The sequence below is a fragment of the Gymnoscopelus microlampas genome (assembly GCF_963454915.1).
Source record: "Gymnoscopelus microlampas genome assembly, chromosome: 15".
Classification (NCBI taxonomy): domain Eukaryota; kingdom Metazoa; phylum Chordata; class Actinopteri; order Myctophiformes; family Myctophidae; genus Gymnoscopelus; species Gymnoscopelus microlampas.
The window spans coordinates 46465707-46483206 of NC_139952.1; the positions used below are offsets into that span (position 1 = coordinate 46465707).

The 17500-nt window shown below is 44.2% G+C and overlaps 2 protein-coding genes across 2 annotated transcripts in view; both read left to right on the top strand.

Annotated features, from left to right (window-relative positions):
* Positions 1–7883, top strand: part of rbm24a (RNA binding motif protein 24a) — a 19192-nt gene extending 11309 nt beyond the window's left edge. The window contains exon 4 of the mRNA XM_084081147.1: positions 6168–7883. Within this exon, the coding sequence (XP_083937273.1) occupies positions 6168–6519 (352 nt within the window). The 3' untranslated portion in view covers positions 6520–7883. The remainder of the gene's footprint in view (positions 1–6167) is intronic.
* Positions 7884–13116: 5233 nt separating this feature from the next.
* Positions 13117–17500, top strand: part of cap2 (cyclase associated actin cytoskeleton regulatory protein 2) — a 61810-nt gene continuing 57426 nt past the window's right edge. The window contains exon 1 of the mRNA XM_084081143.1: positions 13117–13318. The gene's annotated coding sequence lies outside the window, so the exon portion shown is untranslated. The remainder of the gene's footprint in view (positions 13319–17500) is intronic.

Below are 17500 nucleotides of genomic sequence, written 5' to 3' on the forward strand. Positions count from 1 at the left end.
AGAAATAAAAATATTGCAAATTGGAAATACTCCAGTCAAGTAAAATTACCTTAAAATTATACTGAAGTACAGTATTTGAGTACATGTACTTAGTTACTTTCCACCACTATCAGCATTAGATAAGATGAATTACTCACCTTCTGAAAAGATGAAAGAAAACACACTTTTGTTCCATAGCCCCACATTGTCTTGGTTTCAGAGATCATGGTTGTAAATAAAATATGTCGAACTTTTGCCACAAAGTCTTTATATTCCATAATGTCCCATGACCCACGTCCGTGTTTACATTTTGACGATGCACGTTAGTCAAGTGGAGCTGTGTTCCGTGAGCAGAAAGCTGTCAAGTGGCCTCCAGAAAATAAATCTGGTTTCCTTTCAAAACGATGTGCATTTCAGAATAAGAGGTTTATTAAAACTCTATCCTTGTAATGTTACAATTCAACACACGTTTTATTTTGAAATCATACTACTGGAAGTAGAAGTACCCAGGTAGCCTAGTTGAAACTACTTAACTTCACGCGAAAGCAGCTGTTTATGCGGAACGGGGGGAGAAAAAAAAAAGAAGTCAGGGGAAATCACGGATCTGTGAGAGTGTCCCGTCGTACGCACAAATTAATGAATGGTTGTGACGCCCTGTATGTTAATCTGACGTTAGTAGATTATGTTTTATTCTTGAACATGGCCATGGGTCTGTGGCAGGTTATTTAATATGGGATTTTCACAGCTGCCTTTGACTTTTTCTTAACGGAACGGCGTTCCGGGACCGAATCTTTTACCGGAACGCCGTTCCGGACAGAGCCGGCCCACTTTCACCCCTGGCCGTATCATAAATTGTATTTCCGTCGTAGGTTTGTACAAGCAACACTAAACGTTCTAGACCAGGGGTCTTCAACGTTTTCAGGCCAAGGACCCCCTAGCTGAGAGAGAGATGAAGCAGGGACCCCCTCTATATTGTATAAAATTGTGTTACAGATTCAACTTTTTTTGTTTACTTGGTCTGCTCTTTTTTCCCCTCTACACCAAACACCTCTTTGCCAAAAAATAGCCGATCTACAAGCTCACAACGCCTCGCAGCGCGAGGCGTTGTGAGCTTGTAGATCTGCTATTTTTTGGCTAAAGTTCTCCTCAGAAAAGAGATGCTAGGGTTCAAGTCGTTAAGGTAAAAAAAAAATCCTTTCACACAAAGATTTGGCGGACCCCCTGTAGTAACTCTGAGGACCCCCTAGGGGTCCCGGACCCCCTGTTGAAGACCCCTGTATAAGGCCAGTGAGCACACAAGGCCAGGGTTAGGTGGTTCACCATACCTCATCTGAAAAGGTTTTGTGCCCACGAGACCCCCATAAGAGAAGACGTTTTTTTTTTAGATTAGATGTAAGTACAGAATTCTACTGCTGTCTATACTTTGTAGGTGAAGAGATGAACAGAGTCCTTCGTATACCTTTTCTTATTGGGCTAACTTCTAGCCAGTGAAATCATTGTTAAATTAGCCAGATAAACCCTGGCATCCCTATTTTGCGCATCATAGGTGTAAAGTTTTCCCTCATTTCGCGAGATTTCTTCTACAGGCCATTTTCAAATAGCCAAAACCCCACTTTGAGAACCACTAGCCTAGCGTCGTCATGTTCCCCGTGTTAATAGACACTCTTGTGTTTAGGGTGTATGTTGAGGTTGACGTAGATCTGGTGTGGTTGTAATGTAGAAATTATGATGATAATGTGTTGGGAATCCCAACTATGGTTACTCAGTATAACTCAGGCACCGGGAGGATATTGATAAGAGTATTTCAGACCAGCAACCAGAGGCGTAAAAACTACTTTAAAACTAAACTCTTCTGACTTCAGCATGCCTCTCAAACATATGAATGAAGTGACTGCCTGTGGAAGGCCTGCTGTCATTAGGTGCAGGTGGTGCTAATCAACTCTACTCATCAGGTGTGTCTATTAACACATTCACTGTGGTTCCGGGCGTTGGTTTCCCGGCCTTCTGATGGCGTAAAGTTATTTCTGCTCCGACCGGATGAGAAACCTGAAAATTGTATTTATTTATCCCAGGCTATTAGGCGAGCACTAACTAAGTGCTTCACCCAATCACAGAGACGGTTGTCTTCCCGCGCCGACCAGAATAACATCAGTGAATCCATTTTTTTTTAAAAACAGATTAGACGGCCGCCACAAACTGCAGTATAGCATTTGGCCAAAGTCAGAGGCTAAACGGGCAGCATTTTGCTTGTATTGGCCTAAACATGCCGAAGGGGGTCGGGGCATACATTATTTCTCCATATAGCAGGAAACCTCTGGCTCTGAATTTTACATTTTGCCAGCTTCTTCAGTATAGCTGCTGAAGAAGGTGTGTGTGTGTGTGTGTGTGTGTGTGTGTGTGTGTGTGTGTGTGTGTGTGTGTGTGTGTGTGTGTGTGCGTGTGCGTGTGTGTGTGTTTGTGCATACAGTACAGGCAGTAACATAGAGGCTTTCCACAGGGATGCTACACAGGAGCCCCCCCCCCGTCATAAGACGGTGTCACACGGCCAAAATAGCCAAACCTACAAGCTCACAACACGTTGCGTCCGTGACGGACGAGATGCAAGCTTGTAAGCCTAAGCTATTTTTCACTGCGTGACCCGTCATACAACACAGCAGTGGTTCTCAAAGTGGGGTCCGGGGACCCCCAGGGGTCCTTGAGGGGGTTCCAGGGGGTCCCCAGATAAATGATAGATACCGGTAAATATAGGAACCTTAATCCTTATGGGTCTGTAACTCAGAGAGTGTACAAATGGAACCCTGTTGGGGTCCATTTGGTTCCATTTGTACACTCTCAGAGTTAAATTAACATTACAATATAAATTGGGGTCCCAGAGATAAGAAATGCCATTAAATGTTTTTTTGATTGATTGATTGAATATTTTATTAGGCAAAAAAAATGTAAACACAATTACATTTATAATACTTTGTCTGAAAGGTCCGTCCAAAAAAGTCCTTGCGGTCTTGTTTCCATGGGGTCCTTGGTATTCAATTCATAAGCATAGGGGTCTGTAGGCTAATGCATGTCAAACTGGGGGTCATTGAAATTTAAATGGTTGAGAATCACTGCTAGAGCCGTAAGAATCTTCTCTTATGGGGGTCCTTGGCATATCTTTTCAAACGGGGGTCCGCGGGCTAATAAGTGTCAATCTGGGGGTCCTTGACATGAAAATGTTTCAGAACCACTGCAACAAAGTATAGATTAGGCTTCACACACCTCCATGACTAAATGCATCCACCCCCCACCCCTCTCTGTTCTCTGTCTGTGGGTTGAGTGACTGTGCTGTGTTATTTGTCGTTGAAGTGCCCCCCCCCCCTACCCCCCCACCCCCCCACCCGGTCCATGTGGACAGTACTTTTATATTTTATTTCAACAATCTTTTTTCATGTATTTGTCTGCACAGCCTGCTGTTGTTTATTTATTTATGTTGTTGTTCTTTTTTTCCCCTTCCTGTCTTTCTTGCGGGCTCCATACCACTACTGTTTTGGTTGAGATGCGAGTGGATTTACATAACGGAGTGCTGACTGTAGGGTTGCCACGATAGATCCTTGTATTTCACTGAATATTATTGGAACACATCCCGGCCCCCACCCTCCCTCCTCTGGACCTCTCCCAATCCAAAAAAAACCAAAGGACTCGCCTAGGTCGGTTGGTCGGTTGGTTGGTACTCCCCCCCCCCCCACAGCTCTCTCATCATTCAATTCATCACTCAAAGAAAAAGTCAAAGCAAAAAAATGACTTATTTCATTTGAATTTGAAGTCAGATTTAATTTGATCAGGGATCTTTTTTTTTTGCTTTGATCTTAAAAAAGGGGGTTGTGGTGAATCTTTTTCTCTTTTTTTTACACGGGCAAGACATCAAAGTTTCAGACGTAACACTGGACCTTCAGTCATTCCAGTCAGTCAGTCAAGTTGTTGTGCCTTCTGGCGTTCCTCCGTCCGAACCATTTGGCATCCCTCCCTGAGGCCAGCCAGTGTGTTGGAGCTTCAAAAGCTTCCCAGCGTGGCCGTGGCTGCTTAACCAACGTTCTCTCTCTCTCTCTCTCTCTCTCTCTCCGGCGGAGTTTCCAGGCCTTATAGAGGCCTGCGGGGCAGAGGGATACCACTAAGTGACGGAGAGCAGAATGTGCTCGTTGTTCTTGATTGCTTATTTAATAGAAATATCCCTGTAGGGATGATGATGATGGGCTCGGCCCTGCAGGCGCTTTTGTCCCGACAAACAAACAGAGAGGGAAACGGCCAGCAGTGTCCTTTTTGGAAAACTGTCCAGCTGTCAAAGTGGCAGTGACACTTTCACAATGCGTCACGTCACCCCCCTGTCCCCGTCCCCCCCGTCCCCCCCGTCCCGTCCCACCCACTCATCTCCTCTATCCATGATCCAACTCCAACAACCCACCCTCCCCTAACCCCCCCTCCCCACTGACGGACAAGCACAAGTGTGCTTTAAGTACCAAAAGTGAAAGTACTAAAATGTTTGAAAATAGCTCACATAGCTCACAGCGCGTCGCATTGTGAGCTTGCAGATTGGCTATTTTCAAGTAGTCTAGTTTTAAGATAGGGCTAAAGTGGTTAATGTATGTTTTTATAAAGTAATGATTTAGTAATGAGTACAAATACCTCAAAATTTTACTTAAAGGGTAAGACCACTTTGGTAGAGGTTTGGGTTGTCTAGTTACCTTGCCATGATGTAACTCCAAAGGTGGGCAAGAAATCAAAAATAATTGCTCCATTGATTAGAAATTGATAATTCAAAATATGCTCCTCATTGACTTGTATTGTACGGTAAAACAGCTCTCAAAGTCACTCTTTTAGCACATAAATAAACCCAAACAAAGTTGATTCAGACAATATAGAGCATCACCAAACCCAGTACTGTTTGTTTTTTTTATAAAAATCTCAACTTCCTGTTGATTTTACCATTTGAAGATCTGGATCCGGATCCGCGGATCCAGTCCGGGTTTTCTACTTATTAAAAATTGCAAAATCAACAGGAAGTTGACATTTTTATTTAAAAAAAAACAGTACTGGGTTTGGTGATGTTCTATTGTCTGAATCAACTTTGTTTGCGTTCGTTTTTGTGCTAAAAGAGTGACTTTGAGAGCTGTTTTACCGTACAATGTAAGTCAATGAGGAGCATATTTTGAATTATCAATTTCTAATCAATGGAGCAATTATTTTGTATTTCTTGCCCACCTTTGGCAAGGTAACTACACAACCCAAACCTCTACCAAAGTGGTCTTGCCCTTTAAGTAGTAGTACTTTCCACCACTGCTCTTACGTAAGCCACACGAGATGTGTTCAGCATCTTGTTTTCATACAGAGAACACCCTCCTCTCCAAATGGCTTCGGGTTCACAGTTGGCTAATAGCCAGCTGTGTTCGTTGGGACGTCCCAACAAGCCCATGCCAAGCAGAAACCTTTACGCCCCTTCCCTCATTTCTTTTCACGCCTCTTCAAGGAGAGTGAACGAGCGTCCGTGTCGACATGACGCGCACGCCTTCACACATTCTCACCCAGAGGTATAGAGAAAACTAACAAAGCGGACAAAGCAAGCCTCTAGGGGGCGATCTATCTCACTTTCCTCCACTGTTCTTTGGTCACAGAGAAATCTCTATTTTGGCAACCCTATGACCTTCTAATCCTGACTACTAGCATCTAGCTTCTCCTGGGTGTTCTTGGATTGGACTGGGTGGCAGCGGGATGGGAGGCGGGGGGGGGAAGGGCCATAGACATATAAAGGTAGACGCCTCATCCGGCTCTGCGTGAGGCGTCTGTATCTTGGGCGCCATTTTGGAGAAGGCAAGCTTATCCTGACTACTGGCCAATCACAGCGCGTCTTTTTCCGGGACTTGGCGGAATCTATTTGTATAAAAAAAAAGTCCCGGAAAAGACGCGCCGTGATTGGCCAGTAGTCAGGATAAGCTTGCCTTTTCCAAAATGGCGGCTCTCGCTCCAATGAACTGCTGCAGAGGCCAATGAGGTATCTAGGTTTCTATATCTATGGGGAGGGCGCTTGGCCGCAGTGTGGTTGAGTTGGGTTTGGGAATGGCGGGGTTGGTGGGGGGGTGGGGCTTTTGTGCTTAGTGTGTATCCAACTAACCCTCACATATGTGTGTGTGTGTGTGTGTGTTGTCTTTTGTGCGTTCCAGGATCCCGACCCACTACATGTACCCTCAGGCCTTCATGCAGCCCAGCATCATGCAGATCCCTCACGTTCAGCAGACGGCCGCCACCTCCGCCACGGCCAGCTCGCCGTACATCGACTACACGGGCGCCGCCTACGCCCAGTACTCCGCCGCCGCCGCCGCCGCCAGCGCCGCCGCCGCGTACGAGCAGTACCCGTACGCCGCCTCCCCGGCGGCCGCCGGCTACGTGGCCGCGGCGGGCTACGGCTACGCGCTGCAGCAGCAGCCGCTGGCGGGCGCCGCGCCCGGATCGGCCGCGGCGGCGGCCTTCGCCCAGTACCAGCCCCAGCAGCTGCAGGCCGACCGCATGCAATAGCAGCTACTGCAGCCGGCGGACACGCAGGGGGGAGGAGGGGGAGGGGAGCCCCGCCCCCCCCAGCCGCTCCCCACCAGGCTGATTGGCCCGGTGGATGAGAGGCGGAGGAAACGCAAGAGGAATTGGCCTTAAAAAAGGGGAGGGGCGTGGCGGTGACTACCGAGTCACTTTTGAAGAGGGTTATAGTGGTGATGATGGTGATGATGATGATGATGATGATGGTGATGATGGTGGTGGTGATGATGATGAAGATGATGAAGATGGTGGTGATAGTGAGGTGGGAACGTCATACAGTAGCTTTCCAACTTGCTGTGCTTCAACCAAAAACAAACACACAAAAAAAAAAATTGCGAAGATTTCGCAAAGTGAGAAAGAATTTATTATTATTATTATTGTTGTTGTTATTACTATTATTATTATTATTATTACTATTATCATTGTAGTAAAAGTACTTATTTATAGAAGAGAAATGCAGGAACTAATCCCTGTGTTTGGTATAGGTGTTAACAAGCCTTATTCAGTCCCATTGCTGTCTTTATAACGTTAGCGTAAAAAGGATCCGTTTTCTCTTTCGTTCCACAACAAAAGTTCTTCAAAGCCCTCATAACCTATATTTATTATTGTTACTATTACATTTCAAGGGCTCTTGTCGTTCTTATTTTGTCTTTTCAAGTGCATTCTGTGGACTTAATACTTTCTGATAATCAGGGAAATGGAACCGTTTCCAATATGTTTAGCTATCAGCTACGCGACGAACGCTATACGCGACCACAAAGCTACGTCAGAGAGGAGGTCGCGGGGTCGCGGCTCGTCGCGTCAAGCGAATCTTTTATTTATTTATTTTTTGAAGAACTGCCTTTTTATCTTCCTGATGCTGAATGTCCCTTTTTTCCCCCTTTTTTACTCTGTGTCTCGACCTCTCGACCTATGCAAAAGCAAACGAATCAACCAAGAGACAAAAATAACTGCAGGAAAAGTGAAAATGTCATCAACTCTCCGACTCGTTGACTAAACGGGGGGCACAGGCGAACCGAACAACACAAAGCCACTTCACAAAGGAAAGACAATGAGAAAAAAAACACCAAATCGGTCACTCGCTCCACACGCACGCACACGCGCGCGCACACACACACACACACACACACACACACACACACACACCCACACACACACTACCCACACGTCAACACGGACGGACACGCACACAGAGTTGCACACATAGCAAGTCGAAACACAAAGAACCCGACCCCACCCCGACCAGGTCGCTTTCTCTCTGGCTCTGCATTTTGGGATGGAGTCAGAGTGAAACATGGATAGAGAGAGAGAGAGAGAGCGAGAGAGGGAGTGAGAGAGAGAGAGAGAGAGAGGGAGAGAGGGAGGGAGGGAGGGAGGGAGGGAGAGAGGGATAAACTGAGAGAAAGAGGAAGAAAGAGAGAGAGACAACAGCTGCTGTTGGGAGAGAGAGAGAGAGAGGGGGGGGGGGGGAGAGGGGGGGCCCTCCAGCGCCACACAGACGGATTGCTCTGGAAAGAACGCATCACTTGTGCTCATTTGTTGAGCTGTCACATTTTAATCCCTGCATGGGCCCGTTTGGGAACCGTCTCTCTATACCCCACCCCACTCTGGTCCCCCCCCCACCCCCCCCACCCCCCCCACCCCCCCATTTGGCCGTGCCCCTCGACAGCACTTTTTAGCCTCTAGTCCTGTAGCTCAGTGGTTATCAAATTTGGGGGTTGTCCGGGGGACCCCCCAGTCAGGGGGTCCTTGGGGCGGTTCCCGGAGGGGGGGGGCCCCAGCAACAACAAAAAAAGGAACAGTTTAAACCAGTGGTTTTCAACCTTTTTCGTGTCAAGGACCCCCAAATTGACATCTATTAGCCCACAGACCCCCATTTGAAATGTCTTGGGGGTCCCAATCTACACTGTATCATCATCATTAGTGTTCAAAAAATGGAACCAAATGGACCCTAACGGGTCCATTTGGTTCCATTTGTACACTCTCAGAGTTACAGACACATGAGGATCAATTTGGTTCCTAACTATTAATTTGGCTGGGGACCCCCTGGAACCCTCTCAAGGACCACTGGTGGTCCCCAGACCACTGGTTGAGAACCACTGGTTTGAACACCTAAGCACCTATTTCTATATTTCGGCTATTCGGATACTCGGGCTATTCCACAACGTTTAGGGGCCCCTTGACATGAAAATGTTAGAGAACCACTGCTGTAGGCCTATAGCTTGTGAAAAGAGGTCTAATGTCAGGGCTAATGTCAGGCGCATGCACACACACACACACACGCACACACACACACGCACACACGCACACACACACACACGCACACGCACAAGTGACCCCCCCCCCCCCCCAGCTCTGACAACTGGCCTGCCTCACGTGTGTCCAGGGTGAAGAGGGGAGGGGGGAGCGGGGGGGACACACGTTAGCTCCTCCCCCCTTCCTGTGTGCCTTAACGTTCGTATTGCTATTTAAGAGAAACATTTTGAAGAAAAACAAACAAACAAAAAAAACACGAAAAAAAAAAAGAAGAGAGAGAAATGTAATATTTAAGATAGGCTATTTATTTTGAGAGTTGACGATGTTGACGCTCTAAAAGGTAGACACTTAGCGTCGGTACTGTATTAATAATAATATTATGTACTCATCTCAAGGCATATATAAGTTATTGAGTAGGTTTAGTTGTAATTTTATTATAATTATTATTATTATTAACATACTCAACCAAAAATGTTGATTTTAGGAGTTATTTAAGATACAATTCTTGTTATGTGCACTGTACAATTCTATATATTTTTTTGCCTTTTTTTGAATCCTTTAGGACAGGACATTAAATACTGGGCTAGCTTAAAAAAATGCCTTTTGTATAAGAGAACTTTATTTAAATGCGGGCCTATTTTGCGTGCAGATTGTACTCTGCCCTCTTGTATGTTTCAGAGCTGTTGGAAAAAAGTGAAATAAAAAGAAGAAAAAAAGGAAAAAGAAAAAAAGAATCCAGATGCTAAGTAGCAAAAATGCTGCTTTTTTTCCATTAAGCGTGATTTATACTCCATGGCGGTATAAATTGAGCTTTAGAATGTATAGTCGTTGTCAAGGGTTACAGTAGCTGTGCTTTTTGCTTTATTCATCAGACGGGCTATTTTACACTGTTGGGAATTTTTATACTTGAACGATATTTCTTACAAGGGAAAACATGAAAAATAAATGACACACACACACACTCACACACACACACACACACACACACACACACACACACACACACACACACACACACACACACACACACACACACACACACACACACACACACACACACACACACACACACAAAACTTTTTAAGGAAGCTTTTCATTGTCACTGGATGAAGGCATGTAAAAGTGTTGCTATTTAAATGCAAAGGTCCTGTTGTTCATTTTCAAGAATTTCAACACTATTTACTCAAAAATTTTAATAAAAATGTTCTATATTTAAAGAGCTCAGCTTGTGGCGTTTCATTCTGTGGGGTCAGTGAGGACATTTCATTTCTAGAAGTGAAAGTACATCAAGCACTCACATATACTTTGATGTTCTGTGATGTTCAGTCTGATATACTGTATGTGCACTTCATTCATGGGCTGATTCTTCATTTACATTAACCACTGGTAGGCCCTGAGGATGTTGCAAACTGGGCCCCCAAATAATAGGCAAAACCCTAAGATTATACTGATTATGATATAAAGTGATATCTTTGTTTTTATTCAAATAACTTTGAAATAGTTCCATATTCTGATGGCAATCAATGTTACAGTGTGTTTGTCCAGTAACAGGGTTTCCCTGTCTCAGTAACAGGGGTCTCCCAGTCTCTCTACTTCTGTAGTAAACAGAAAATACTTTTTTAGGCCGTTGGGATACCACTTTTAATCTAACCAGGAGATAGATTCGGGTGATATACTTTTACAAGCATCTCTTAAATGATAATGGATTTGAGATTTGTGTTTTAGGTTGCTAGAGTTTTTAGATCGGCAATTGCATTTTTTAGATTTTACGTTTTATATTGTAATCAGCTAAATTATTCAGTGTTTTAATGGCACCTGTCTTTTTAAACACCTGTGATCATGCTGAACAAACATAAAGCATATATCACTTAGTTATAAGCCCTATTGTATACTTCTTATGATGACAGGGTCGCATGAAAATAGCAGATCTACAAACTCGCAACACGTTGCATCTCGATGCGAGCTTCTAGATGTGCTGTTTTAGCATTTTAAGGGGAAACTTTTTTTTAAACTTCTGAATGCCTATAATGAATGACATCCCCAAAAACAGGGACGGATGGATGCCAGGTTCAAAGTGTTTAATATGAAACGTAAGAACCTGCTTTTAGACGCGTCTTGTATGTCAGTGCGTGTGTCTGCCTGTCGTTTTGCCCATCATGCAAACACAACACACACCAGATGTTGTGCTGCTCTTCATTGTGCGACACACACACACACACACACACACACACACCAAACACATGCTCACGTTACAAGCCCCGAAGCCAGACGCCGACTCAAAATGGAGTCTCTGGAGGCGAGGAGACCCATCAATGATTCATCCACTTTCAAATCAATAAATAATGGCAAGGAGAAGCGAGCCTAAGGCTACTGTAGCTGCCATACCTGTGACCGTCCCTCCCTCATGTGGCAGAGGGCAGGCAGGGAGGATTTCAGTCCCTGGCTGGAGATGAGATGACACAGCAGTGACCTTATGGGTCAGCAGCATAAAATATGGACGGCGTCACACCATTGGTTTCTACAATGACCGCAGCGAGGGGGCGGTTCTTCACTCGGTGGAACCAGTAGAAACCCTAGAAACATACCCTGCTTTAGCATTCATTTTAAAATAAATGGGGACCATAATGTCACCCCTGATGTTACTATACTGTCATCCCTGTTACTATCCTGTTGTCATCCCCGTTACTGAGGAGTCAGTCCTGTTACTTGTATAACTTGTGTTCTGTAACTTAATAAATTAAAAGGCAAACGTAGAATCAATTCATCTCATGTTAATTTAAAATGTTAATCAAAAGTGACCAGTAATCCATACAATGTTTTGTAATATGATATATTTTGTTTTGAAACCTTTTTCTTAAAAAATAAGGTGCTGTAGGGGTATCAATTGCGAAAATGCAGGTTGATCTGTGAGAAAAAAGTAAAACTGAGTGAAAACACACTGAGTGTAACAGGGGGAATTCATCTTTCTGTCATGAACTGTCTGTTGCGTACCTTTATTTTGTAGTGGTGTTTCCTGTCTGCCCTAGTTGTTGCCAGAGCCGTATAAGAGAGTTATGAGTTATTGACTCCCATTGTAAGAATGGAATGCGGAAGTGCTCTGTCTATCTCAATGAGATAGTTCCAATGTTATAGCCCATAGCAGCCCGCTTTGCGGCGAGATCAAAGTGTGACGTTACTCTCTCTTCTACACTCTGGTTGTTGTTACCTGTCTTGTCTCACCTTGTCTGTAATTTCAAATGTTGTTCACCTGTGTCCCGTTCAGTTTCAGGAAACTTTCAGCCAATTATGTGTTGATTGTCTTTGAGTTCACCTGTGTTTTGTTAGTCCTGTGTTTATTTAAGCCCTGTGTTTGTGAGGACACAATGCCAGGTTATTAGTTGTTGTCATCTGTGAGTATGCCTGTTCCAGATCTGTATCTACATGTCATTATTAGTTTAGTGTTTATAGTTTAGTTTGTGTCCTTGTGTTTTCTGTTCATTTCTTAATAAATACCCTTGCATTTAGACCGCTCTACCTCTGTCTCGTCGCTTCTGTGCTTGGGTCCAAGTCCAACAATCCTGTCTCAACACCTTGAATTTGTACGTCTTCTTAAATGTCGTCATGATTTGAGTACATGGGGATCTCATTCTAAATAAGCCAAGTGCTTTTATGAGCGATCCAGTTTAGAGGACCTTGTATTGTGAATTGTACTTCCATGTACTTTTACCATGTCTTTCTAAATAAAGTATTCAATCAATCAATGACACTTTCATATTGTATGACATGTGTTCTAAGTGTTTTTAAAACATTTTCTAAAAGCAATTTAAATGTTGGTAACAGGGTTGACAAAATGCACATGCATGCTGATTAAAAGTGTGGAAAAAAATAAAATAGCCTGAGCTGGCACAGCTCATGTTTCTGATAGGTAGGGCTCTACTTCATCCAAAAAGGGGCTTAAATCAAAATGGCACGTTTTCATAGGAGATGATAATGTATGATGACACACAGTGGTTTTGGTATGGCACTCACAGACAGGCAGCCTCAAGTGAACTATGTTTGTTTATCACCAGACAGACAGCCATGGTGGTTAACATTAGTCCTGTGCATGGGTCTAGGTCTGCATGATGTCTTTACTTCTCAAGAAGAGCAGATGTTCTATTTTTAGTGTTGTGAGTGTGTGTTAGTGATTGAGGTGACTGACTGACTAGGAGATCATCAGACACACTGAGTCACTGTCCGCTCCGGGAGGTCCTGACCGGGTCTTGCCTCCCCTCTGCTCTGCTGTCAGCCTGTGTCTGTCTGCTCACACAGCTGTTCTGCTGTTGCTTAATTTGGAAGTCCTGGAACTGGAAGGGCGGCGGACCGGGGTCCTGCAGTGTGTGTGTGTGCGGGGCAACACGGACTGACAGACGGCCAGGGGAGGCAGGGGACCGCCGCGCATAACGGTTCAGCATATAACGGCTCAACAACCACCAAAGCTCACCTAACAGCCTAGGCTACTACCGGGGGATATCGACTCCAACCTGCCACTGATCTGATTCTATTAGAGGTAAATCTTTTGATTGTTGTGTGTGACGGCATGTTTCTGGGTCGGTAGTTACTAGTGGGACTGGGTAGGGTGTGTGTGTGTGTGTGTGTGTGTGTGCGCGGTATAGCCTCCTACCCCCCCCGCCCCCCAACACCCCCACACCCAGGGGAAAGGCGTCGAAAATGTGCGTTTTCCTATTTGTTACCGCAGAAGAATAGAAGAATACACAATGTCCCCAACAAGCCTTGGCTTTGTTGTCACTCACCCCTCGGTTTTGTGTGTGTGTGTGTGTGTGTGTGTGTGTGTGTGTGTGTGTGTGTGTGTGTGTGTGTCGCCGCATGTTCCAGAAAATAAATCGACAACGACGTTGTAATTTAAATAATGTGTATTTTAGTTTAAACTTGATGTGTTTGGGTCAGTTCTGCCCCCCCCCCGCCCCCCACGTGGAGTGTGTGTTGTTGTGAAAGCATCATCCTCTGTAGCCATGATACATGACTGCTATATGATGACAGTCAGTCATGGATGAACTTCAACATAAAGTTTGCACTTTCTCCCCTTTTGGTCCGTACATCTACATAAACGTTCTTATTTCAAATATAAAGTAATGACCTTATGGCCACGGATGTTAAAATTATGTACGGTTCCTCATAAGTACCCGTATCTTCCGTATCGTTCAATAAAAAAACATTTTAATCGGATTGGTGGCCATTTCCTCCGTATTGTCTCCATGTGCTTTCAACCACGCTACCCTATCGGTTGGAAGTTGTATTGCATTCCGATACATTATAACTCTATGAGAAAGTGGCCACCAATCGGATTCAAATGCTTTTTATTGAATATACGGTTGGATCACAGGTACTTTTGAGGGCCCGTACATAATTGTAACATCCGTGCCATATGGGGTCAGTACTTTATATTTGAAATTTGAACGTGTATGTATGATGTGCGGGGGAAAAGGTGCAAACACTAATGAGGTTCATCCATGACGGTCATGACAGATGACCGTCTTGTGGTCCATGGCTACATGCTCTCATCATGTCAGCGTCATGATGACAACAATGTTTATTTATGATGATACAGACAGGCTACTATCGTGTTGACTTGGCGCTGTGAGGGCATTTATAGATACTAGAGCTTTTACTGAAAACATTAGTAGGCTAGTTTTATGTTTGATTCCTGCCCCCAAATATAAGATGCTGCACCTGTTTTTGACATAATCTGATTCACAATCTATTCATATAGCCTATGTGGAGTTCACACTGGGATATATGGATATAGAGTATATAAGCTGTCATATCTGTTCGTCATTTCCAGTGGTGTAAAGTAACTACAAGTACATTTACTCAAGTACTTACTTATAAGTACAATTTTGAGGTTTTTTTTTTACTTTACTGGAGTATTTCCAAATTTCAGTTATTTTATTTCTACTCCATTACATGTCAATGGCACATATTATACTTTTGCTCCAGTACAATTGAAAACTTTAGTTACTAGTTACTTTGTAGGTTTAGATTATTATTACAAAACATACATTAACCACTTCAGCCCTATATATATTCCGGCCATGTGAAAATAGCAGATCTACAAGCTCACAATGCATGGGCATTGTGAGCTTGTAGATCTTCTATTTTCAAAAGATTTGTATACATTTGAAAACTTGAAATGGGACATTCTGCATAATGAGTACTTTTTATTTTTGGTACATTTTAGTACATTTTGATACCAATACTTTTGTACTTTTACTCAAGTAAATTTTGAATTCCGGACTTTTACTTTACTACATTGCAGTATTGATACTTTAACTTAAGTACAAAAATGGAGTACTTTTTCCACCACTGGACACAACCTATAGTGAGTGGCTCAGGAGGTGGAGAGGCCGCTTGGGAAATGTCGAAGTGTCCTTGAGCAAGAAACTCAACCCCATATAACTGCTGCCTATGAGCCGGTTGGTGCCTTGCATGGTTTACTCCGCTGTCGTGTGTGTGTGTGTGTGTGTGTGTGTGTGTGTGTGTGTGTGTGTGTGTGTGTGTGTGTGTGTGTGAGAATGTAATGCACATTGTAAAGTGCTTTGGATGAAGGCGCTAAATAAATGCACCATTTACAAACTGAACACATAACTGAGCATAATCTAAACTTATCTCAACAATAACATGACCAATATAATGAGTCAAAGTGGTGTGTGTGTGTGTATGGTGATGTGCTGTCATCTCTGTATATCAAACATCAACACATTACTATATCACACATACAATATGAGTGTAAAGTTTCCCAGGCAGTAAAATGACAATCCTACAAGATAACTGCTTTACCACATGAGCGATGCCATGCCATGCGAGGAGATGCGATGCGAGAGTGTGGTCTAGCCCAGTGGTTCTCAAACCTTTTCATGTCAAGGACCCCCAAAATGATACGTATATTTTTCTCAAAATATGTCGTTCCAGGGACCCCCCAGAGGCAAAGATTTGAGTTACAAATGTTTAAAAAAAAATATATATATTCAAAGGTTTGCACGAGTTTTCAAGATTTTTCAAAAATAGCAGATCTACAACCTCATAGCGCTATGAGCTTGTATATCTGCTATTGTAGCTTGTAGATCTGCTATTGTAGCTTGTAGATCTGCTAATTTTGAATAGCCAAAGTATAAAAGGTTAAAGTGGTTAAAATGATTGGGATGCTATATTAACGCATTTTGCTGGGGACCCCCTGGAACCCCCCCCAAGGACCCCTGGGGGTCCCCGGACCCCACTTTGAGAACCAACGGTCTAGCCAACACCTACTCGGGACATGGCCAATGGCCCATATTGAATAGGATTTTATTGGAAATAAATACTTTTCTGTTGAACAAAAAAACCCTCCCACAGACTAACTACTAAGACATTGGTTCTCAAAGTGGGGTCCGGGGACCCCCAGGGATACTTGAGGGGGTTCCAGGGGGTCCCCAGCTAAATGATGGACAGGAACCAAATGGACCCTTATGGGTGTGTAACTCTGAGAGTGTAACAAATGGAACCAAATGAACCCTAACGGGTCCATTTGGTTCCATTTGTACACTCTCAGAGTTAAATTAACATTGATTATACAATACAAATTGGGGTCCCAGAGGTATAAATGCCATTAAATGGGGGTCCATAGCCCTAATGCATGTTAAACTGGGGGTCCTTGAAATTAAAATGGTTGAGAATCACTGCTAGAGAGCTGTAAAAACCTTCTCTTATATGGGGGTCCCTGGCATATCTTTTCAAATGGGGGTCCGTGGGGTAATAAGTGTCAATTTGGGGGTCCTTGACGTGAAAAAGTTTGAGAACCACTGTACTAAGAGACACTTTCTTTGGGTGTTTGTAATAAGGCAGGCTATGTTTTGTGGCACCTAGGTATACCTCGAGAAAGGAATGCTCACCCCCAGGTCCCGCGCTTTAAGGCTCAGGGGCCTGTGTCGCATGTTATCCCCATGTCTCAGCCTATTGTCACCCTGTCTCTCTACAATGCTGTAGGAAGAACGGTATCATGGCCAGTGGAGTCCAGTGAAGGCCTATAGCAATGGGACCTTTATCCCGCTTTTTCAGTGCATGGTACCAGCTTTTTTTTATGGTTTTCTATTAGTAAAAGGTCCCTGGTACGAGGTGCATCTGTTGGTGTCACCTCGTCAAGGTTTTGAGTGAGCTGAGGCGATAGCAAAAGGTAATGTGAAAACCCTGCTAGACTCACTTATGGAGTTCGTTTTCCAGAGACAGCATTAGCTTTAACTTTAGCATTGTTTAGCACTCTGTCCTACAATACGTCAGAGGGTTGGACTATATACGATGACGACCCGACACATTGACAAGGCCTATCCGTGGTGGATAATGAAGTAATTAAGGCTAGGTTAGAGTCGAGTTGAGCCGGCACCGATGCGGAAAAAGCAACATCAGGCCTAGAATAGGTTACAGTGGGCCTGGGCTGGGCCCATGGCATGGCAGCAGCAAAACCCCAGCCGTGGCCCGATATAGCCCCTAAGATCAGATAGCAGGCCGTGGGGTTCAGCAGACAGAATGCAGCCGGTAATACCACACGGTCGCGCTGAAGATGACGTGTGCGTGCGCGCGTGCGTGTGCGTGTGTGTGTGTGTGCGCACGTGCGTGTGTGTGTGTGTGTGTGTGCTTCTCAGCTGTTCCTCAGTGACTCAGCGCTCTGTATGGCCCCCTAGACCATGTCCCATGATGCACC